General features: G+C 37.0%; 1 protein-coding gene across 6 annotated transcripts in view; it reads left to right on the forward strand.

The window, feature by feature from the left end:
* The window catches only part of CUL2 (cullin 2), a 131,437-nt gene that overhangs the window by 46,127 nt on the left and 59,389 nt on the right, over positions 1-25,921 (forward strand). For 5 of the 6 annotated variants that reach the window (XM_010600265.3, XM_023539772.2, XM_064285097.1 and 2 more), the window contains 2 exons: positions 11,000-11,105; positions 15,547-15,629. In XM_010600265.3, the coding sequence (XP_010598567.1) occupies positions 11,000-11,105; positions 15,547-15,629 (189 nt within the window). Of the gene's footprint in view, positions 1-1,476; positions 1,498-10,999; positions 11,106-15,546; positions 15,630-25,921 lie in introns of those variants that run through there. The other variant, XM_064285098.1, reaches the window with a different exon arrangement.

A 25,921-nucleotide genomic window follows, 5' to 3' on the forward strand; every position in this document is an offset into this window, starting at 1 on the left:
CGCAAACATTTGTATACACATACATGTGCACGCACATACATGCACATGCCATATGAGGTAGTTGGTATCTCCATTTTTACAGATGGAAAAACCAAGGCTCAGAGAGGTTAAATGGCTTTGCTCAAGGTCAACCAACCAGTAAATCACAAAGGCAGAGTTTGAACCCAGATCAGTCTGGTTTTAAAGCCCATTGACTTAACTATTTCCTTCTACCCTAGTCTTCTTTCAGACACACTCCTTTAGCCACATAGCTTCTATTGTCATCCTTTTTCTTAAACTGCATATTCTTTTTGGGATGATTTCAATTTCTAGTTTTAGCTACAACCTTTGTGTTGATAATCACCGCAAAAATATTCGTTTATCCCAGGCGAATGTTCAAAGCTGAGTGAGTTAACTTTCACCCACACAGTTGCCCCAGCTTTTACCAATTTTACTTAATGGTGGTACTATAGATCCAGATATTTAAGCCAGAAATCTCAGTTATCCTTAACTTAGGGTTCTCTCTACCTGATCCCTGTTACTCCTGCCCTCCCAGTGTTTCTTAAATTCATCCTTTCCTTTTTACTGCTATTATAGTTCAAGGCTTTCATTGTTTCTCACCTGGACTATTAATAATAATTTCCTGTAACTGGTTTTCCAGTCTTTAATCTCTTTTAATTGGTTCTACTCAGTAACCTTCTGTGTTATCTTTTCTAAAGTGCAAATTTGATCACTGTCTAAAATCATTTAATAACTTTCCACAGTCTGTAGCAAAGGTTTTGAACTGATGGCTCATGGGATGCAGCTTACAGAGTATTTTGTTTAGCCTATGTGATGTTGGCATCAGGTGACTGATAATTATTTACTTAATTATATTGGTAGAATAGTTAGTGAAATCCTTTTCGTAGAGGATATAGTGGACAGTAATCAGATGAATACTGCTTACTAGTCAGTAGACCTTTTACTTGCTGGGCAGTCAGGTCATTGAAACTGTCACTTGTTTCTGGTCATGACCATTGCCATTGAGCTGATTCCAACTCATAGCAACCCTATTGGAAGGAGTAGAATTGCCCATAGTGTTTCCAAGGCTGTAGTCTTTATGGGAGCAGATGGCCACATCTGTCTCCCATGGAGTGGCTGGTGGGTTTGAACTGCCAACCTTTCAGTTAGTAGTTGAGTGCTTTAACCTCTGTGCCACCAGGGCTCCTTTTTCTAGTCATAGTCTATAAAAAAATCTGTGTAATGAAATGTAAAGGAGAAAAAAATCAGGTTTTGTTTCAAAAGTATTTTTGAATGTTATTTTTACAAAGTAATTTCCAGCATTTTCTTTATTCTGATTGATTTATAAAGATGGGTAGTTATTACCATAGGTGACTTAGGGATTCTGATTGTAAAGAAAAGTAATAACCTTCCTCTCTCACCTTCCTTAGTAGCTCTGCATATCTCTACTAGATCTACTGGCCCATGAAGTGGAGTACTTGAAGTAGTAGTTTGATAACAAACAGCTCCTATAATCTAGTAGGTATTAGTGTGAGAATGTCTCTTGTAATGGAATTTTCTAAATACACTGAAATGCCTGATTTCTTAGAGGCTCCCAAATTATCTTAGGTTATTAGTTCTTGTCAGATTTTAATTGTGTTACTGTTAACATCCCAGAAGCGTATAGGCTACTCTGTTGACAAAACAAATGAGAAGAATACGTACTGGTGCAGTACGCCTGAGCGGGACGGTCAGGTGTTACATTTGTGGCAGAGGATACAATTTTAAGAAATCATTTTTTTGAATGGTTTTTGTATATTTATGATAAATATTTTTTATATGTAGTTAGTAAATTTGATTATAAAAATATAATGACATAAAAGAAATTAAGAATGGGATCCATGTAAAATAAAATTGTAGTTTAAATTTTAAATTATGTCTTTAAATTATTTTAAAAGCATGTCTATCAAGTTTAAACTAATAAGAGTAGAAATATGGAATGAGAAAGATACCGCATAGTTAATGTAATGTAGTTTAAATTTTATTCCGTGAGGGAAAGAGAGTAGTGGCTTGCCCTATCAGATGGTATTAAACATACAAAACTGCATTTAAAAAGTATACTGGCTCAAGAGTATACACAGAGATCTTTGGAACTCATTAGTGAATCCAGACCTAATCTGCAGATCTAGCTGCTGCTGCTTCAGAGTGAACAAGCCACTATGCTAAGAAGTTTACACTTACTATAGGTTTGCTGTGAGTCAGAATTGACTTGACAGCAATGGGTTTGGTTTGGTTTGTTTTTTTGGGGTACGTGTAAAGGAGCAGTTGTAGAATTCTGAATCGGGAAGTGACATTCTAAAAGCAGAGTTTTTAGAACAGTTGGAGATTCCAGAAACTGAAAGTAGAGACCAATCATGAGAGCATTGCAAATGAGCCAAGCAAACAAGTGGTGTTTGAAATGAAAGGGAAGGTAATAGAAGAATGTGAAGAAGTGAGAACTGACTGATCAAAAGAGACAAAACAGTAGGATGAGATAAGTGATTCCAACGTTTTAGGTGGGTTTACTGGGACTGCCACGGTACCTCTGACCAAAAATAAACTGGTTTGGAGCCGCAGATATATTTGGGAAGGTGTGTGTAAATGGTAAAGATTTCAGCCGTTGTGGTGCTAAAGGTTTAGCTCTTGACTCCTAACCAAGAGGCTGGTGGTTCGAACTCACTAGCTGCCCTGTAGGAGAAAAGATCTAGCGATCTCCTGTAAAAATAACAGCCTAGGAAACCCTGTGGGTGGCTCTCATATTGGGTGGCTAAGAGTCAGAATCAAATTGGGTGGAATTGATGGCTCACAGCAACAAGAACAAAAAAGATACAAAGTTCTCACTACTGAGGGAGCACGTGTCATTGTTGAAATTTTTTATTTGTGTTTGTATAGTGCCAGGAGCTCTGGTGGCGCAGTGGTAAAGTGCTCTGCTGCGAACTGAAAAGTCGGTTGTTTGAACTCACCAGCCGCTCGGCGGGAAAAAGACGTGGCCGTCAGCTTCCATAAAGATTGCAGCCTCTGCAACCTTGTTGGACAGTTCTACTCTGTCATATAGGGTTGTTGTGAGTCAGAATCGACTTGATGGCATTGGGTTTGAATTTGTGTATTGTACCAGATATCTAAGCTCTGTGTGGGCAGAGGCCACTGTTTTTTTCCCATCTTTCCCCTGTGTCTTCCATCATACATATAGGACACACACAGTGAGAGTGGAAGAATTCCGGTTTCTGTGATAGTTCTGCCACTTATTAGCATATGGACCTTTGTCAAGTTCATTAACATCTCTATGCAGCATTTTCTTACATGTAAAGTGAGGGTAATAATAGTACCATGTATAGTATTCATCAGATAAAATGCTTAGGGCTGTGTCTGACACATGACATGAGCTCAGAAAATGTTAGTGATGACTTTTGTTTCCAGGCATTCATGGCTTTTATGATTTGTCTTCAGGCTACTTTTCCTTGTGTGTTCTAGTATCTTTTGCTATCCATGTTATCTGGAGTGTTAATCTGTTTATTTGTTCAATAATCCATCAAATAAATATTTTTCGTGGACTTAACATTTCCCTGATACTGTTGTGGGTGGAGTCTACAAGACAAGGCCCTTGCTTTGTGGACCCTATGCTTTAGAGAAGAGATGTGCAAAAACAAACAAAACAGTAGTACTTCACGTAGTGGCAAGTACTGTGAAGAAAGTAAACATTTGTGGGTCAAATAATTACTTCACTGGGGCTGGAAAGTTGAGGCTAGTTTAGAATGGGGTCAGTGTGTTTGAGCTGAAACTGGAATGGCAGGAACCCAGCCGTTAGGATACCTGGGATAGGACGTTTCAGGCTGAAAGAATAGCAAGGAGAAGGCATCCTGCTTGACCTTGTACTTCTGCCTCTAAATTCTAGTCCCCTGTCTATCTCAGCTGGAAGGCATGGCTGGAAGTCCAGCAGGAAATTATGATGGTTTCAGTGAGAATGGAAGGGAAAGGGGATAAATGGGCATTTGAAATTTAAAAAGTAGTGATTTTGTAACATATGGGCAAAGGAGACCACAAATCAAATGAAATACTGAGATTGGACACCTTTTAGCCCAGAGGCTTAAAGTTAGTGAGTGTGGGAGTGAAGCCTGTGTAAAGGTTGTGAATATATACCATTTTCAAATTAATTCCAGGGGTATACTTTTTAATATCTCCCAGTGTTGTACAGTTGACATTTTTATTGTCTTCGCTTTCAATTTTAGTTGTCTGTAAATGTTAAATGGGTCCTTCATTTTGTTCCAGTGAGCCTTGGAAAGTGTGTGTTTTAATATAATATAATCTATAATACATATAATATACATAATATAATAAAAATTCCGATGAATGGTTTTAGGTGGTAAGCACTGACGGTATCACAGTGAAATCTAGGGTGGTGAAAAGTGAGTACGTGAGCATTACAGGCCCTTCCTACACAATTTTTTCCTAATATTCATTCAAAAAAACTTTTTAAAATTTTATTTTAGAGCTCTACATTTATCTTTTATTCTTGGCTAGAGTTCATCACTGCTACTAGCCTTTATTGAAACATTTTCTTAATAATATTTTCTTAATATTTTCCTCTAGTAGACAAAAAAGTGATCATAAATTTGTCAGTTTTGCTTATGCTTTTCTTACTATGTGTAAAAATCTGGAACCCCTGATGGCATAGTTGTTAAGTGCTATGGCTGCTAATCAAAAGGTTGGCAGTTTGAATCCACCAGCCGCTCCTTGGAGACTATGGGGCAGTTCTACTCTGTCCTATGGGAATCAACTTGACAGCAACGAGAGTTTTTTTGTAAAAATCTATTCCATTTTCTTACCTAGTGATTTTGTTGAAAAATGAAGTTACATTTTTTTCTTGGTGAAAAGATATAAATTTGGAGAGCTGACTTACTTTGATCTTTTTTCTTAGGTATACTTTATTTTTTAGAGCAGTTTTAGATTTACAGAAAAGTTACACAGAAATTGCAGAGAGTTTCCATATGTCCCCTTTGCCTCCCTGCCCACACTATCTCCTATTATTAACGTCTTATATTGTTGTGGTACATTTGTTACAATTGATGAAGCAATATTGATACTTTTTTTAAGTAAAGTTCATAGTTTATGTTAGGGCTCACCCTTTTTGATACACAGTTCCATGGGTTATGACAAATTCATGTCAGGTATCTACCATTATAGTATCATGCAAACTAGTTTCGTTGCTCCTAAAAATTCCCAGTGCTCTACCTATTCATCCCCCAACCCTGAACCTCTAGCAAACACTCATCTTTTCACTGTCTGTATAGTTTTGCCTCTTCTAGAATGTCACATAATTGGTATCAACTATATGAGCGTTTCCAGACTGACTTCTTTCACTTAGCAATGTGCATTTAAGTTTCTCCATGTCTTTTTGTGACTTGATAGCTCATTTCTTTCTATCACTGACTAATATTCCATTGTATGGATGTACTACAGTTTATTTATCCATTCACCTGTTGAAGGATATCTTTCTTGCTTCCAGTTTTGGACAATTATGAATAAAACAGTTAAAAACATTCATGTGCAGGTATTTGTGTGGATGTACGTTTTCAGTGTGGTACTGTGGTGGCTTGCGTGTTACTATGATGCTGAAAGCTATACTGCGAGTATTTCAAATATCAGTAGGGCCACCCGTGGTGGACAGATCTGAGCAGAGCTTCCAGACTAAGACAGACTAGGAAGAAGGACCTGGCAGTCTACTTCTGAAAAAATTGGCCAGTGAAAACCTTATGAATAGCAGCAGAACATTGTCTGGTATAGTGCCAGATGATGAGCCCCTTATGTTGGAAGGCACTCAAAATACAACTGAGAAAGAGCTGCCTCCTCAAAGTAGAGTCAGCCTTAATGATGTAGATGGGGTCAAGCTTTTGAGACTTTCATTTGCTGAGCTGGTATTACTCAAACTTAGAAGAAACTGCCACAAACATCCATTAATAATTAGAACATGGAATGTACGAAGTATGAATCCAGGAAAATTGAAAGCTGTCTAAAATAAAATTACATAAAAATCAATATCCAAGGCATTAGTGAGCTGAAATGGATTGGTATTAGCCATTTGGAATCAGATAATCATAGGGTCTGCTATGCTGGAAATGACAAGTTGAAGAGGAATGGTGCCGCATTAATCATCAAAAAGAACATTTCAGGATGTATCCTGAGGTACAACATTGTCAGTGATAGAATAATATCCACACACCTGCAAGGAAGACCAGTTAATATGATCGTTATTCAAATTTACTCATCAACCACTAATGCCAAAAATGAGGAAATTAAAGATTTTTACCAGCTGCTTCAGTCTGAAAATGATCAAACATGCAATCAGGATGCATTGATAATTACCAGTGATTGAAATGTGAAAGTTGGAAACATAAAGAAGAAGGATTGGTATATGAAAAAATATGGCCTTGGTGATAGAAACGATGTCGGAGATGGCATGGTAGAAGAAGACCAACAGCTTCTTCAATGCAAATACCTTTTTCAGCAACAAGAGTTAAAATATGACCTTGAGCATATGCCACCTGAATTTAGAAACGCATCTCAGGAATAGATTTGACACATTGAATACTAATGACTGAAGACCAGACGAGCTGTGGAATTACACCAAGGACATCATACATGAAGAAAACAAAAGGTCATTAAAAAGACAGGAAAGAAAGAAAAAAAACAAACTTGATGTCAGAAGAGCCTCTGAAACTTGTTTTTGAATGTAGAGTAGCTAAAGCGTATGGAAGAAATGAATAAGAGCTGAACAGAAGATTTCAAAGGGTAGCTCCAGAAGACATAGGAAAGTTTTATAAAGAAATGTGCAAAGACGTGGAATTAGAAAACCAAAAGGGAAGAACACACTTGGCATTTCACAAGCTGAAAGGACTGAAGAAAAAATTCAAGCCTCGAGTTGCAATATTGAAGGATTCCATGGGGAAAATATTGAATGACCCAGGAAGTATCAGAAGAACATGGAAGGAATACACAGTCACTGAACCAAAAAGAATCAGTCAACGTTCAACCATTTCAGGAGGTAGCATATGCTTGAGAATCAATGGTACTGAAGGAAGAAGTCCAGACTGCACTAGCAGGAATGGCGAAAAACAAGGCTCCAGGAATTGACAGAATACCAATTGAGATGCTTCAACAAACGAGTGCAGTGCTGGAGGTGCTCACTTGTCTATGTCAAGAAATTTGGAAGACAGCTTCCTGGCCAGCGTACTGGAAGAGATCCATATGCGTGCCCATTCCAATAAAAGTGATCCAGCAGAATGTGGAAATTATCAAACAATATCATTAATACACATGCAAGTAAAATTTTGCTGAGAATCATTCAAAAGCAGTTGCAGCAATACATGGACAGGGAACTGCCAGAAATTCAATCTAGATTCAGAAGAGGTTGTGGAATGAGGGATATCATTGCTGATGTCAGATGGATCTTGGTGGAAAGCAGAGAATGCCAAAAAGGTGTTTACCTGTGTTTTATTGACTATGCAAAGGCATTCAGCTGTGTGGATCATGACAAATTATGGATAACATTGCAAAGAATGGAAATTCCAGAATACTTAATTTGTATTCATGAGGAACTTGCACAGAGACGAAGAGGCAGTTGCTCCATCAGAACAAGGGAATACTGTGTGATTTGAAGCCAGGAAAGATGTGCATCAGGATTGAATCCTTTCACTATACTTATTGAATGTGTATGCTGAGCAAATAATCCAAGAAGGTAGACTATATGAAGAATGCAGTATCAGGATTGGAGGAAGACTCATTTACAGTTTGCGATATGCAGATGATACAACCTTGCTTGCTGAAAGTGAAGAGGACTTGAACCACTTACTGATGAAGATCAAAGACTGCAGCCTTCAATACTGATTACACCTCAACATAAAGAAAATGAAAATCCACACAACTGGATCAATAAGCAACATCACGATAAAGAGAAGATATTGAAGTTGTCAAGGATTTCATTTTACTTGGATCCACAGTTAATGCCCTTGGAAGCAGCAGTCAAGAAATCAAACAATGGAAATCAGTTTGGCGCTTTCTTAAAAAGCTAGAAATAGAACTATCATACGATCTAGCAGTCTTACTCCTTGGAATATACCCTGGAGAAATAAGAACCCTCACGTGAATAGATATATGCACACCCACATTCATTGTAGCACTGTTTACAATAACAAAAAGATGGAAAAAGCCAAGGGTGCCCATCAACAGATGAATAGATAAACAAATTATGATATATTCACATAATGGAATCCTACGTAGCAATAAAGAACAACAATGAATCCGTGAAACATCTCATAACATGGAGGAATCTGGAAGGCATTATGCTGAGTGAAATTAGTCAGTCGCAAAAGGACAAATATTGTATAAGACCACTATTATAAGAACTCAAGAAAAAGTTTAAACACAGAAGAAAACATTCTTTGATGGTTACGCGGGTTGGGAGGGAGGGAGAGGGGTATCCACTAATTAGATAGTAGACAAGAACTATTTTTGGTGAAGGGAAAGACAACATGATACAGGAGAGGTCAGTGCAACTGGACTAAACCAAAAGCTAAGAAGTCTCCTGAATACAACCAAACATTTCAAGGGACAGAGTAGCAGGGTTGGGGGTCTGGAGACCATGGTTTCAGGGGGTATCTAGGTTAACTGGCATAACAAAGTATATTAAGAAAATGTTCTGCATTCCACTTTGGTGAGTGGCATCTGGGGTCTTAAAAGCTAGCAAGTGGTCATCTAAGATCCATCAATTGGTCTTAACCCACCTGGAGCAAAGGAGAATGAAGAACACCAAAGACGCAAGGAAGATATGAGCCCAAGAGACAGAAAGGGCCACATAAGGCAGAGCCTCCGTCAGCCTGAGACCAGAACTAGGTGGTGCCCGGCTACCACCAATGACTGCCCTGACAGGGAACGTAACAGAAAATCTCTGTTGGAGCAGGAGAAAAGTGGGATGCAGACCTCAAATTTTAGTAAAAGGACCAGACTTAATGGTCTGACTGAGACTGGAGGGACCCCAGAGGTCATGGTCCCCGGACGCTCTGGTCGCCCAAAACTAAAAACGTTCCTGAAGCCAACTCTTCACAGAAAGATTAGACTGGATTATAAGACATAAAATGATACTGGCGAGGAGTGTGGTTCTTAGCTCAAGTAGACACATGAGATTGTGTGGGCAGCTCCTGTCTGGAGGCAAAATGAAAAGGCAGAGGGGTACAGAAGCTGGTTGAATGGACACTGGGAACCACAGGGTGGAGAGGAGAAGTGTGCTGTCACACTGTAGGGAGAGCAACTAGGGTCACATAACAATGTGTACATAAGATTTTGTATGAGAAACTGACTTGAACTATAAACTTTCACTTAAAGCACAATAAAAATAAATGGAAAAAAAAAGAAACAGTATATTGCATTGGGCAAATCTGCTGCAAAAGACCTCTTTAAAGTGTTGAAAAGCAAGGATGTCACTTTGAAGACTAGGGTGTGCCTGACCTAAGCCATAGTATTTTCAGTTGCTTCCTATACATGGAAAAGCTGGGGTGAGTAAGGAAGACTGAAGAAGAATTGACGCCTTTGAATTATGGTGTAGGCAAAGAATCTTGATTGGCATGGACTGCCAGAACAAAGAACAAATCTGTCGTAGAGCTACAGAATGCCCATTTGAAGCAAGTATGGCAAGACTTCGTCTCATGTACTTTGGACATGTTATCAGGAGGGACCAGTCTCTATAGAAAGACATCATCCTTGGTAAAGTGGAGGGTCAGCTAAAAAGAAGACGACTCTCAACAAGATGGATTGACACGGTGGCTGCAGCAGTGGGCTCAAGGATAGCAATGATTATGAGGGTGGCAAAGAACTGGGGGCAGTGTTTCATTCTGTTGTTCATGGGGTTGCCATGAGTTAGAAATGACTTGAAGGCACCCAACAACACAACAAGTTTTCAGCTCACTCGATCAGTATCTAGGACTGCAGTTGCTGGATCACATGGTAAAACTATGCTTAACCTTGTAAGAAGCTGTCAGATTGTCTTCCAAAGTGGTTGCATGACTTTGCATTCCCAACAGCAACTAAAAAGCATTTCTGTTGCTGTATATCCTGGCCAGCATTTGGTGTCAGTGTTTTGGATTTTAGCCATTATAATAGGTGTGTAATGTTATCTGTGAACTGAAAGGTTGCCAGTTCAAACCCACACCGATGCTCTGTGGGAGGAAGACTTAGCGATCTGCTTTCATAAAGACTACAGCCCAGAAAACACTATGGAGCAGTTCTGCCCTGTTACATGGGGTTGCTATGAGTTGAAATCGACTTGATGGCACCCAAGAACAACAGTGGTATGTATCTCACTGTGTTTTAGTTCGCATCCTTTTAATGACATGCAGCACTGGTGGCACAGTGGTTAAAGAGCTCGGCTGCTAATCAAAAGGTCATCAGTTCCATTCCACCATCTGCTCCTTGGAAACCCTATGGGGCAGTTCTGCTTTGTCCTGTAGGGTCACTATGAGCTGGAATTGACAGCAACGGGTTTAATGACATGTGATGCTGAGCTTTTTATCATATGCTTATTTGCTATCTCTATATTTTCTTTGGTGAGGTTTCTGTTAAAGTAGACTTTATCTTGATTTACCAAGAAGAGACTGGAAATTAGCAAATTAGATTGTGGCAGTTCCGACCCTTGGATAAGAGCTATTGGGCTGTATTAGGAAATTTTTAAACAAAACCATTGTTTTTTAAATTAAGGCTTGATTAGTAGTTATTTTCTTTTTCTTTTTTTTTTGTTTGTTTTTTAACCCAGAGGTTTCTTTGGGTATTGCTGAGAGTGTAGGCTGTTAATTTTTATGTTTTTTATTATTTATTTCTATATAATTATTTTATTCTGGAGTTATTAGACTATTTACTGTAGTTTATTTATAACCCTAAAATTATTCTAAAATGCCAAGTAATCTGCTTTCCTCCTGATTTTGACTTAGTGTACAATGATATTATATTTGTTTTTCAGGTATCTCAATACCCAGTTTATTAAAAAGAATAAATTGACAGAAGCTGACCTTCAGTATGGCTATGGTGGTGTAGATATGAATGAACCACTCATGGAGATAGGAGAGGTAGGAAACTCTTTAATGACTGGTAAACACAGGCTGGTTATTTGACCTAGTGACTTTGTTTTTTAAGGACATTGAGTTTAGTATCCTAAAAATGTCAAGTACATGAGTACTAATATTAGGTATATAAAATACTGTAATTATTTCCTAAGAATTTCCGATGGAGGAACAGAAAAGATGATGATGAGGGTTTTAATCATTAAATTTACGAGAGATGAACGGCAGAGTACTGTGTAAAAAGCTTATACAAATTATGTAGAAAATGTTGAGACTCTTGTAGTTAAAAAGCACAAAGGACAGGTACTTAAAAGACAGCTTAGAAGTGAGAGAACACAAATTTGTTGGTATAACATTTATTATAGCTGAAAAAGTAATAAAAGAAATTCAGAATAAAATACTGAGGTGTGCAGTTCAAGTAACTTGTTGAATTATTTGAGGTGTAATTCAAATCCAGATATGGAAAATTTGTGATCTTTATTGCGTATGCTGATTGCGAAGGAAGTACTCTTGTCTAAGTTCCTTTACCTATTTATTGAGTAGCCAGGCATTGGGAAACAGTGGTGAACAGAAAGAAGGTCCCTGTCCTTAAGAACCTTATAAATTCAGGTAAAGGGATCAGATGTCAAATAAGTAAAGAAACGAAATTGTGATGAGGTTTACTGAAGGAAATGAACAGTTAGGATGCAACGTTAGTAGATACTTAAGTTAGCATAGCCGTTTTAGAAAGAAGTCTGTCAGTGTCTTTCAGGAGACTTTAAAATGCTCAATACTTGTTGACCAAGTAATCCCATGTCTACTAATCTGTATCAAGAAAACAGTAAATTTAGGAAAAAACTTAAAAATATTTCTGTAAATACTATTGAAGTATTTAGTAAGTGTGATGAACAATCAGAATTTAATAAGAACAATCAGAATTTTCATCAGTAGGAAAAATAGCTCATGAAAGTCTGTAACAAAGGGGGAAAATTGGCTCATGAAAATATTTGGGCATTATATGTTTACTTGCAATAGAAGAACTGTTGGGGTTAAACAGGATACAGAGAAAAAAATCAGAAGGAAATACCAAAATCTTAGCAATGGTTGCTTCTAATTAATAGGATTATAATTGAATATTTTACTTAAAATCCTCCCTTATCACCAACATCACCAAGACCACTCCTCTTCCCAGATGAAATCACTGTGAACAATTTGGTTTGCATAATTTATGAGCTTTAGGTAGGCATTTGCATACAAATGTTTATACATACCCACATAAATGTTTTGATTTTATGTTTTAAACATTAATGGTATCATATAAAACATACATCCTGCAGCTTGTATTTTTTTTTAAATAGCTAATGTAGTTACTTTCATGTAAGTTTGTTTTTGAGAGCTTAATATTCTATGGTAGCAATATAGAACAATTTATTAAACCGTTCTCCTTAGTTACTAGTTTTTCGTTGTTACGAACGAACAACGCGGCAGTGAACATCATTGTTCATTCGTTCATTCATTAAATATTTATTGAGCTCCTCTGTGTCTAGGCACTTTTCTATATGCTGGGGATACAGCAGCGAACAAGGTAGACAAAAGGCTTACACTCACGGAGTTACCTTTATGTGTCTGTCCCTTTGTACACGAGCAGATAGTTTCATAGGATACAGCAGTGAACAAGTTAGACAAAAGGCTTACACTCACGGAGTTACCTTTATGTGTCTGTCCCTTTGTACACGAGCAGGTATTTTCATAGAATACAGCAGTGAACAAGTTAGACAAAAGGCTTACACTCACGGAGTTACCTTTATGTGTCTGTCCCTTTGTACACGAGCAGGTATTTTCATAGAATACAGCAGTGAACAAGTTAGACAAAAGGCTTACACTCCCGGAGTTACCTTTATGTGTCTGTCCCTTTGTACACGAGCAGGTATTTTCATAGAATACAGCAGTGAAGAAGTTAGACAAAAGGCTTACACTCACGGAGTTACCTTTATGTGTCTGTCCCTTTGTACACGAGCAGATAGTTTCATAGGATACAGCAGTGAACAAGTTAGACAAAAGGCTTACACTCACGGAGTTACCTTTATGTGTCTGTCCCTTTGTACGCGAGCAGATAGTTTCATAGGATACAGCAGTGAAGAAGTTAGACAAAAGGCTTACACTCACGGAGTTACCTTTATGTGTCTGTCCCTTTGTACACGAGCAGATAGTTTCATAGGATACAGCAGTGAACAAGGTAGACAAAAGGCTTACACTCACGGAGTTACCTTTATGTGTCTGTCCCTTTGTACACGAGCAGGTATTTTCATAGAATACAGCAGTGAACAAGTTAGACAAAAGGCTTACACTCACGGAGTTACCTTTATGTGTCTGTCCCTTTGTACACGAGCAGGTATTTTCATAGAATACAGCAGTGAAGAAGTTAGACAAAAGGCTTACACTCACGGAGTTACCTTTATGTGTCTGTCCCTTTGTACACGAGCAGGTATTTTCATAGAATACAGCAGTGAAGAAGTTAGACAAAAGGCTCACACTCACGGAGTTACCTTTATGTGTCTGTCCCTTTGTACTTGAGCAGATAGTTTCATAGGATACAGCAGTGAAGAAGTTAGACAAAAGGCTTACACTCACGGAGTTACCTTTATGTGTCTGTCCCTTTGTACACGAGCAGGTATTTTCATAGAATAGGTAACTGGAAGTGGAGTTTCTGGGTCAAAGGTAAGCACATTCTAAGCTGTGATAGGTCCTGCTAGCTTGCCTTTCAGCAAGGCTTTATTTACCAGTTTGCTCTCTGCTCCTTGTGGGAAGACAAATGCTTTTACGTATTTGAAATGGAATTACCGATGGATCAGAATAAAGTTACTCCAAGGAAACAGAATAGAGAGGCCAGAAACAGATCTGTGGGTACAGCTAAGTTGGTAACAGGGGCAATCAGTTTCTGACCTGAATAATTTGTAACAGATATGACAAAAAAATAAAGTCTATTGGAGTTTATAGACTTAAGTGTGATAAACAAAACTTGGACAACTTTAAGGCAACATAGGAGCACACATATCCTTGTGACCTTAGGGTAAGGGAAAGATTGCCTAGAAGACATAAAAAGATCAGACAGTAAAGGAGTAAATTGATAAATATGAGTACATTAAAATGAATAATACATTTTGTACTAAAAAACATCATAGAGAAAGTGAAGAGTCAAGTCACAATACATAAAACTGGCCACTGCGTGTGTGGGTGTATGTGTGTATTTATATATATATATAGTCTAGGTTTCATTAAGAGCAAGCCAAATATTAATGAAACAATGGGCAAAGGAGATGAATAGACATTTCACAGAAAAAAATCTATCCAGACAGTAAACATAAAATGATGCTCAACTGCAATGAAATACCGTTTTACATCCACCAGGTGAGCAAAATTTTACTGAAGCCTGTTAATACTTGTTGTTGTTAAGGACTAACGGGACTCAAATCAAGTGTCTGTGGGAGCATAAATTGATAAAACCCCTCTAGGAAACCATCTGAAGCCAAGCTATTCATTTGCCTAATCCTCTAGCCCAGGGTCTCCACTCCTAGGTATGTGTCAGGGAGTCTCACCCTGATGTGCCCCAGAGGATGCATACGGGAACAGCAGCATTGCTCTCGTAGCAAAAAAACAGACAAACTGGAATGGCAAACACACGTTCATCAGCAACAGAAAGGAAAAGTAAGCCGTGGTGCGTTCCTACGGGAGTGTACTGTGCGGCAGTGCTGATGATTGAACTGGGGTTTACTTTTCAATTTTGATGGATTTCAATAACAAAGTTAAATTTTGAAGAATATATACAGTATGATTTTGTTATCTTGGCCAGTAGTTGTCGACTTCAAACATACCATAAGGGGGTACGTACAAAGTTAGTAAAACTATAAACATGGGATGGTTTAGCACAAAGGTTTAGGATAGTGAGGAGAAAGGACGGGGACATTTGGGGCAAAGGTATTAGTGAAGTCGTATTTCTTAGACTGGGTGGTGAATACATGAATGTTTTATTATTCTTAAACTGGATTAGCTTCTTATTTTTGTGTGTTTCTTAATTAAAGTCAGCCAACAGCGAAATCATATTATTTTATTTAATATAATTCATTTGTTTCTATCATGGCCTCGGTGGATAACACCTGCCTTAAACATCTGTAGCCCCTCCTTAATGCCAAGCATTTAGCAATCAATAAATTAAGATTTTATAAAGATCAGTGATTTCTCTAAGATTTTTAATTGTAGTAAAACTTTCTTTGTGTAAGTCTGATATACTGGTCATTATCATTTTAAACATGTATTTCCTTAATGTACATTCAGTTTTCATTTAAGTTTTGAAATACTAATTATAAATGCTTCTTTTGATGGGTACTTTTACTTTTTAAAATGTTGCGAATAAACGTTGAAAACAAATACTTAGTAATTCAGCCTCGTTGACCTTTATTTTTCCTGGCAGCTAGCGTTGGACATGTGGAGAAAGTTGATGGTCGAACCACTTCAGACCGTCCTCATCCGCATGTTGCTCCGAGAAATCAAAAAGTGAGTAATTAAGTTTGTTTTCCTGGCTCGATTCTGTTTTGCTGTTTGATATGATTTAGAAATCAAACAGCCTGGCTACTGGTTGGAGTTTTTAAGCAAAGAGTATTTTGTCAGTGCATCGCAGTAAGAAGGATGATGTTAGAAAAAAGTCACAAAAGAGGGTGAGAAGATATTTTTTTATTTAACGTGAATCCCATATAGAAAGTAGATGGTAGCAATTAGTAATTCAGTTTTAAAAAATTGTCGCTCACTCTTTTAATGATTCAATTTCCAAAGAAAGTGATATGGGGATAAAAGACAGTGGGTTGGAATTACTTGTTTTTCCTTCCCCTTCTTTCTGCTAACTGTGATTACTAGAAGAACACCCCTAAAATGATTCGTAGGTTCTAGTATAATTTTTTTTGCTAAAAATAGTAACTTGTTTTTTCTTGACATAAAGTTCAGCTGTTTTACATTAAAAGCATAATGAAAATCTTATTATAATTTTTTAAATAATACTTTTATGAAATGCCTGTTTTAATATTATTTGCCTCATCTTAGTATGATTGTTAGACTGTTGAAAATGAATAGGATAAAAAAAAATTAAAGAAAATCTTTGAGAAGAATGATACCAACTATAGGGTATTAATTCTGGAAGAGACATCTCAGATCTGAGATCTGATCAGAGATATTAGGCCAACTTGTATTTTATAATTAGCCTCCATTAAAGCATTGTTTGACTTATTTTACTAATAACTCGTATATTAAGTCTATTAGGTTAGCATTATAGTACATTTTATAGCTAAGGAAACCAAAACTTACTAATAAGAATTAGACCTGGCAACTACATGTCAAAGACTGTGCTAAAAGCTTGGTATGCATTATCCTATTTAATCCTGCCAGTTCTAGGAAGTAGGTACTAATACTATCAGCATTTTACAAATGAAGATGTAAATAGTGGAGTTCTACCTGGGCTAGTTTGTCTTCAGCCGCTCACTGTCCTTTTAAGTCTACGGATTCTGATTTAGGCTTGTCTAGTTCTAAATCCACTATTCCTGTCTTTTTAATTAACAGAATATTTCTGCTACTCTTTGCTCCAATACCTGTAGCTTAAAAACATGTATATTGTACATTTAGAATGCTTTGAGTATCCTGGTCTTTCCACAAATACTTCCTTATTTGATTGTAAGGAGGTAGGGCAAGTTTAATTTAAAAATAAATTGAACTTCAACAAGGAGAAATGATTTGTTGAACTTGATGTTAAGGAAGTAGATTCCATGCCATTAGATTTCCAGTTTGGGTCTTCCTACTGAGTTGGTTTTCCATCTACTTCCCCATTGTTATTTGAGCTCATATGGCCAGATAACGTAACTACCATTACTGTGGGTGAGCAACTGTGAAAGGTACTGTCCATTAGTAATCTCATCTAATTCCTGTAAAGGATATGATGGTGAATGTTATTGTAGACTCATTTTAAGAAGAGGAAAAATGAGGCTTAAGAAGATAACACTTACCTATGTCATATAACAAGTAAATTGGTAGAACCGGGCATTGAACTTAGGTCATTCTGGTCCCTAAGTCTGTGGTGTTACCTATGTATTTGTTCTTAGAAATAGTCTGCTCAAGTTGCACCTCATTGCCATTTCTGCTAGAAATATTTTCCACAACTTCTTTGTGGAAAGAGCTCCCTGAGATTTACTTTCTCAGAACTAGCAGAGTTTCAAGTTTGATTTCCTGTCAGCTTTCTTTTTCCATATTCATCCGTGGGTTCCTAGATATTCCCTATAAGTCTCTAAAGAAGATTACTTTGTACAGGTGACTTCTCAAATCTGGCCACTGAAAATCACCATTACACAGGGAATTTTCAAAGAGTTATCTTCCTACAAAAAGTTACAGAAGTAATAAATGCTGGTTGTAAAAAATTAAAAATTTTCAGAAGGTTAAATAAAAAAGTAAAAGACCTCTCTTTTTTCTCCCAGTACCTTCAGTTCTGTTCCTTAGGAACCACTATTAAGGGTTGAAAGTATTTTCTAATAAAAATTCTGGCATATGTATATATACACACACACACATATACAGCACAGTCTGCGAAAGCTGGAGCTTGTATAAGTCGGAAGCCTGTCGAAGAAGGAAAACACCTGTGAAAGGCAGAAAACTTGCGAGACCCAGAAAATCAAGGCAGTCCCTCGAGTTCCGGCTCTCACAGTTGTCACTGTTTTTATACACACACACACACACACACACACATTTGGAGGGGTGGTTTGAAAGCATAGATATCTGGCTCACACCTCCATCCATTGAATCATACTCTAGGGAGAATAACCTAACGAGCCACTATTTTCGACGGCCCTGGGTTTCTGGGTTACTTTTACAAAGCTCCTCAGATGATGTTTATACATCCAGCAATTCTGAAATACAAGTCTACATTAAATAAATTCCCTTCACTCATTCAGCAAAGCTTTTATTGGAATGTTTTCTTTTTATTTGAATTTTTAAAAATAATTACACAAATATTGAGTATGTTCTTAAAAGTTTAAACACAGACCAGATTTGTGGTTGGTGAACAACTATAAAGGGGGTTGTATGAGGGAGTTCCTTTATGGCAATAGAACAGTTCTGTATCTTGATTATGATGGTGCTGACATGAATCTAGACATGTGATAAAGTTGCGTAGGGTCGCTATGATTTGGAATTTACTCGATGGCAGTGGGTTTTTTGAATTTTTATTTTTATACACACACAGAGGTGCCCTGGTGGTACAGTGGTTAAGCTCTTGGCTACTGACCAAGAGGTCAGCAGTTCTGCTTTGTCCCATAGGGTCTCTATGAATCAGAGTCAAACATGCATAAATGGTTGCGTGTTAAAATTGGCAAAATCTGAATAAGCTCTGTAGATTGTGCCAGTGTCAGTTTCCTGGTTTCAGTACCGTACCGTATTATGTAAGATGTTACCGTTGAGGGAAGCTGAGTGCAGGGTAGATGGAATCTCTCTGTCTTGGTCTGTAATGATTTCAAAGTAAGTTTTTAACGAAGTTTAAATAGTGCTTAAAATGTGAAAGCTCCTGTCTTCTCCCTTTTCTCCTTTTACTTCAGACTTCTTTCTACTTCTCGTAAGTACTACTGATAACAGTTTGGTTAAATCATAATATTTGTTTGCTTAATCAAGTACAGTGATTTTCATCCTTTTTGGGGGAATATTTATATTCCTTTAGGAACATGATGGAAGCTGTGGAGTTCCCCAAAGAAAAATACTTGGTATGTTTATATACATAAAATTTTGTATACTCTGTAGAAGATTTTTAGCCTTTTAGGGTCAGAATTGCTGCTTTAGCCTTTATTTAGTGAAATTCTCTATACCTAAGAGAATCATTTGAGAAATTGTAATCTGAAATAAATCTCCACACTTACTGTTTGTAGAATTGTAGGAGTTTTTATTTGTATTATACTCAAGAGCAAGATAGTTGTGATTAAATATCCTTTCCGTGTTTGCACGGGAACATCGTAAACAAAGGCAGCAGTTAAGAAACATACGGAAAGAAAATACATGCAACTTTAGAGCTCCAATTTTTTCAACTCTATTTTCCGTACTGTTCTGACATAATATTGCTCTCGGATACCAAAGTTTCCTACAGGTGGGATTCAGTTTCAGGGCTCTTTTCTGTTCCATTTGTTAAGTTTGTCTGCCTTTGTATCTTGTTATTACTGTGGCTTAATAGTAAGTCTTGGTATCTGGGAGGTCAAGTTTGCCCTCCAGAAGCCAGGAATATCCTTGATGTTCTTTGGCCCTTTAATTTTTATGTCTATAGAAGTCCTGTGTGCTTTTTGTTAGATTAATTTCTAGAGCTTGGTATTCTCGATACTATGCAAGTATGCTCGATGTAATTACCTCTTCTAGTTGTTTTCTGCTAGTGTGTAGAAATGCATCTGGGTTTTGTATATTAATCTTACATTTAGCCACTTGTTGTACTCTATTTGTGTGTGCATGTTTTTTAGTTTTCTATGTAAACTATCATAATCTGCAAATATTAATAGCTTTTTTGTTGTTGATGGGTTTTTTTTGTTGTCAATTTTTTTTGTTTTGTCGTATTACATTGGCTAGGACCTCCAAAACAATGTTGAAAAGAAGGGATGGATAATGAGCATTTTTGTCTCAATCCTGATTTTGAAGGTTATACACGTAACATTTCCTCATTTAGGATGATGATGCTTATAGTTTTTAAATAGATCTTTATCAGAATAAGGAAATTAGCAACAATTTAGATGTTGAATTTTGTAAAATGACTTTGTTTCTGTTGAGTGATTATATTTTTTTTTTCCCCTCTGTTCATCTGTTAATGTGGTGAATTACATTTATGGATTTTCTAATACTAAACCATCCTGGTATAACCAGGATAAAACTATTAAAAAATTACAGCTTTTATACATTTTTTAATTTGATTTGTTAATACGTGATTTGGAAGTGTGCATCTATACCTGTGAGTGGAATGGGCCTGCACTTTTTCTTTCTCATGTCTTTGTCTGGGTTTGGCATCAGGCGTATAATTATAGGATAACTCATAGGTATGGGCAGTCCTCGGATTACTAATGTCCAACTTACATACAACCTGTAGTTATGAACAAATCCCTGTAAATAAAGCCTATTATATTAAAAACTTGAGCTACATACAGTGGTTCATAATAACAAACATGCCACTTTTTGACACATCAAAACATTATTATTACTGTATTATTAAAGATGTTTTAGTGTATTTGGAAGTGTTCCTAGAAGTGTTCCTTTAATATATTATATGCACAGAAAGTTACACTATATACTAAGACAAACATTCGACTAACTGATGTTAGATACAAACCATACCTAACTGTTCTGAATTGTGTACACATTTGATTTAAAGACAGACTTAGGAATGGAACTGTTTCGTGATTCAGGGACTGCCTTTCTTTTGAATAGAAGAGTGTATAAAATTGGGAATGTTTAGTAAAACTCACTGTAAAACTATCTTAGCCTAGTATTTGTAAGAAGGTTTTTTTCTTTCTTGTCAGAAGTTTTTTTTTAACTGCTGTGGTTTTTTCAATAGTCATAATACTAGCCAAATTTGTATTTCTGAAGTTCTAAATTACTTTTTCAAAATTGTTAGCAAGTAGTTGTTCACAGTATTCTCTTTTTAAAAAAACAAACTTGATTTTAAGTAATTTTAGATTTAGGCAAGAATGGCAAAGATAGTACAGAATTCCTGTATACCCTGCATCCAGCTTTCCCTAATTTTACCATCTTACAACCCATGGTATGTTTATGAACATTGGTATAGAGTATTAACTAAATTACAGATTTTACGTGCCCTTCTCTAGCTTTTCCACAGATATCCATTTTTTGTTCCAGGATCCTATCCAGGATACCACATTACATTTAGCCATCATGTCTTCTTAGCCTCCTCGACTCTGTGAGAGTTTTTCGTTCTTCCCTTGTTTTTCATGATCTTGGCATTTTTGAAGAGTAGTGGTCAATCATGTTGTAGAATGTCCTCAGTTTTGGTTTGTCTAATGTTATCTCATGATTAGAATGAAATTATGGACTTTTTAGAGGGAAGAATACCACTGAGTGAATGTCCCCTTCTCATCACATCATATCAGGGAGTAGATGATAACTTTTTCTCTTTCTATACCTACACTGTTTATTCCCACTTTTATTTATTTTATTGTACTTTAGATGAAGGTTTACAGAACAAACTAGTTTCTCTTTAAACAGTACACATACTGTTTTATGACATTGGTTAACAACCCCACGACATGTCAACACCCTCCCTTCTCAACCTTAGGTTCCCTATTACCAGCTTTCTTGTCCCTGCCTGCCTTCTAGTCCTTGCCCCAGGGCTGGCATGCTCCTTTAGTCTTGTTTTATTTTATGGGCCTGTCCAATCTTTGGAAACCCTGGTGGCGTAGTGGTTAAGTGCTATGGCTGCGAACCAAAGGGTCGGCAGTTCGAATCTGCCAGGCGCTCCTTGGAAACTCTATGGGGCAGTTCTACTCGGTCCTTTAGGGTCGCTATGAGTCGGAATTGAGTCGATGGCACTGGGTTTGGCTATGGTTAGTCCAATCTTTGGCTGAAGGTGGAACCTCAGGAGTGACTTCATTATGGAGTTGACAGCGTGTCTGGGGCCCATACTCTCAGGGTTTCTTTAGTCTCTGTCTGGCCAGCAAGTCTGGTCTTCCTTTTTGAGTTAGAATTTTCTTGTACATTTTTCTTCAGCTCTGTCTGGTACCCTCTATACTGATCCCTGTCAGAGCAGTCAGTGGTGGTAGCCTGGCACCATCTCATTGTATTGGACTCCCATCTGGTGGAGGCCATGGTAGATGTTGTCCATTAGTTCTTTGGACTAATCTTTCCCTTGTATCTTTAGTTTTCTTCATTCTTCCTTGCTCCCAAAACGGTGAGACCCGTGGAGTATTCTAGATGGCTGCTCACACGCTTTTAAGATCCCAGACGCTACTCACCACAGTGAAATGTGGAACATTTTCTTTATAAACTGTGTTATGCTAGGTGTTCTCTGAGACCATGATCCCCACAGCCCTCAGTCGAGCAGTTCGGTCCCTTGGAGTTTGGGTGTATCTATGGAGCTTCCATGACCTTGGCTTCTACAAGTTGTTCTGCCTTCCCCAGTATTGTATACTATCTTACACTTCACCAAAGTTACCACTAACCTATAGTCTATTTAGTGTTTTTCCATCCCCACCCATCCCCTCCCTTGTAACCATCAAGGGTTGTTTCTTTTTATATGTAAACCTTTTCATGAATTTTTACAGTAGCATTCTCATACATTATTTGTCCTTTTGTGATTGACTTTTTTCACTTAGCATATGCCCTCCAGGTTCATCCATGTTATTAGATGCTTTGCAGGTTCATTGTTGTTGTTCTTTATCGTTGTGTAATACTCCATTGTGTAAATGTACCACAGTTTTTTTTTAATCCATTCATCTGTTGATGGGTGTCTAGGTTGTTTCCATCTTTTTGCTATTGTGAACAATGCTTCAGTGAACATGGGTGTGCATGTGTCTATTTGTGTGATGACTCTTATTTCTCTAGGCTATATTCCTAAGAGTGGGATTGCTGGATCATATGGTATTTCTATTTCTGGCTTTATAAGGAAGCGCTATATCATTTTCCAAAATGGTTGTATCATTTTGCATTCCCACAAGTGGTGCATAAGAGTTTCAATCTCCCCACAGCCTCTTCAACATTTGTTATTTCCTGTTTTATTGATTCGTGCCAGTAATGCCGGGGTGAGATGGTATTTCATTGTGGTTTTGATTTGCATTTCTCTGATGGCTAGAGATCATGAGCATTTCCTCGTGTATCTGTTAGCCACTTGAATGTCTTCTTTGGTGAAGTGTCTGTTCATTTCCTTTGCCCATTTTTTAATTGGATTATTTGTCTTTTTGTTGTAGAGGTGTTGGATTTTCTTGTAGATTTTAGAGATTAGACCTTTGTCTGATTTGTAATAGCCAAAAATTTTTTCCCAGTCTGTAGGTTCTCTTTTTATTCTTTTGGTGAAGTCTTTAGATGAGCATAAGTGTTTAATTTTTAGAAGATCCCAGTTACCTAGATTATCTTCTAAAGTTTGTGTGTTGTTGATTGTGGCTTGTATCCAGTTAATGCTGTGTTTTAGGGCTCTAGTGTTGGTCCTATTTTTTCTTCTATGAACTTCATAGTTTCTGGCTTTATATTTAGGTCTTTCATTCATTTTAAATTAGTTTTTATATATGGTGTGAGGTATGGGCCCTGTTTTATTTTTTGGCAGATGGACATCCAGTTTTTCTAGCACCATTTGTGAAAAAGACTGTCTTTTCCCCATTTGATGGACTTTGGGCCCTTGTCAAAGATCAGGTGACCATAGGTGGATGGATTTACATCTGGGTTCTCAATTCTGTTCCATTGGCCAATGTAGCTGTATAGTAGGTTCTGAGGTCAGGTAGTGCGAGTCCTCCTACTTTATTCTTCTTCTTAATAGTGCTTTACTTGTCTGGGGCTTCTTCCCTTTCCACATAAAGTTAATGATAAGGTTTCCATCTCTTTAAAGGATGTTATTGGTATTTGTATCGGGATTGCATTGTATTTGTAAATTGCTTTGGGTAAAATTGTCATTTTCACAATGTTGAGTCTACCTATCCATGAGCATGGTATGTTTTTCCATTTATCATCATGACTTTTTACTGGTGATGTTAACTTTGATCATCTGATTAATGTATTGTCTTTTCTTTTTAACCTCCATCTGCAGTAGATTTCCATTAATAATTCTGAAAAGCCTTTAAGAATGACAATAAGAAATGATAATTAAATCCTTCTGCCCACATTTTTTTGCTTCAAATAATGAAATTTATTTCTTAAAGAAAAGCAATTAGAAGAAGTAAAATAAGCTTTTAAAATTGATTGAAAATGATAAGTTTTTGAAATACCAGAGTGGCATAATTTGTTCACATTTCTGTGATTTGGCTGCCAAATATTATTCACTTGATTCCAAAAAAATTTTGTCCCCCTGGTAGAAAATCAAGTTACTAAATGAGAATAATAATAATATATGTCTTACATTGTTGTTGTTAGCATGAAATAAGATGCTTTATATAAATATTCAGCACAGTGACTGGGCCACAATAAGTTTTCAGTAAAATCAGCTATGTCCAAGTGAAAAGTTTCTATAATAAATTCCTAAAGCAATCTAATTAGTGTAGGTATCCTGTAAAGCAGGTTCTTAGCAAAGTTTGTCAATCAGCTCAACCTTTTGACACTTGCTAATGGGTGTAATTAATTTTTACTTTATATCAATTGTCTTCATATCTGTAACGTATTTATCAGGTTGAAACTGTCTTTCAGTGGATTAAATTATTTACCTTTGGAGATTATGCTGTTTTACTGTTACATGAGTAGTTCTAAACACTTGACACAGTATCCATATATCTATTCAGAAAAATGATTTTCAGTCTGTATAGTCTTTCTCATTCTTTCTTGATTCTTTGCCCCTTACCTTTTTTTTTTTTTTAAAGCAAACATTGTGAATCGTTGGATTTGTTAAGTATACAGTGAGGAAGGTTGAATCAGATTATATTTGAGGTCCATTTCAGCTCTGAATTTCTGTTTCAGTATATGGTTTTATATGAGGACTGATGAGGTTTATTTAAACAAAAAAGCAAATATTAATACGGTGATGATAAAGCATATAGAAATATCTGTGATACGTGATTTCTGAATTCTTGAGTATTCTTGTTAGAAAACGAGGAGTAGAGAGGAAATACTAAAAAGACTTCAGTGTAAAGACAGGGATATGTCAGCAACCTCTGATAGACCTGATTTTGGTTTGATTTAAGTGCTCACACTTAGTGCTAAAAGTATTTAATGTAACCTAATGTAGTAATGTATCTGTCTTTAGTTATTTAGTGCTATTATAACAGAAATACCACAAGTAGATGGCTTTAAGAAAGAGAAATTTATTCTATCACAGTCTAGGTGGCTAGAAGTCCAAATTCAGGGTGCCAATGCCAGGGAAAGACTTTCTTTCTCTGTCGTCTCTGGGAGAAGGTCCTTGTTGTCAACCTTCCCCTGGTCTAGGAGCTTCTCCATGCAGGGACCCCAGGTCCAAAGGACACACAGGCCCCTGGTTCTTCTTGCTTGGTGGCATGAGGTCCCCTCGTCTCTCTGCTCTCTTCTCTCTTTTATATCTCAAAAGATATTGACTTAAAATACAACCTAATCTTGTAGATTGAGTCCTGCGGCATTAACATAACTGCCTCTAATCCTGCCTCATTAACATTATAGAGGTGGGATTTACAACACATGGAAAAATCACACCAGATGACAAAATGGTGGGTAATCACACAATACTGAGAATCATGGCCTAACCAAGTTGACACACATTTTGCGGGGACACAGTTCAATCTGTAACAGAATCTTTTTATCATAATGGCCAAGAATTGCTAAAAGACAAGGCACTTATCTTTTTCAGTTCTTAAATACAGTTAGTACATTGTTGCACTTACATATTTAATATTCGTTAGATATTGCTGCTTTAGCAGTATATTCTGGTTGATGCTTTCATCTGTGTGACCTTGTGCTTCTGAAACACTTGTCCTTATGGCTGAAATGCCTGCTTCCACCACATGTTGGTTATCTAATACCAAGATAGCTCTTTTCCTAAAAACTAACAGTTTGGTTTAGATAATTTCTACCTCTGTTAACTTTGTAACTATTCTTTTGTTATTCTTTATCTTACCAAAGTAACATACTTTCTTTCTCTTCCAGGTATGTAGTCTTAGACTTATCAGTGGATG

Source organism: Loxodonta africana, chromosome 4 (assembly GCF_030014295.1).
Source record: "Loxodonta africana isolate mLoxAfr1 chromosome 4, mLoxAfr1.hap2, whole genome shotgun sequence".
Taxonomy (NCBI): Eukaryota; Metazoa; Chordata; class Mammalia; order Proboscidea; family Elephantidae; genus Loxodonta; species Loxodonta africana.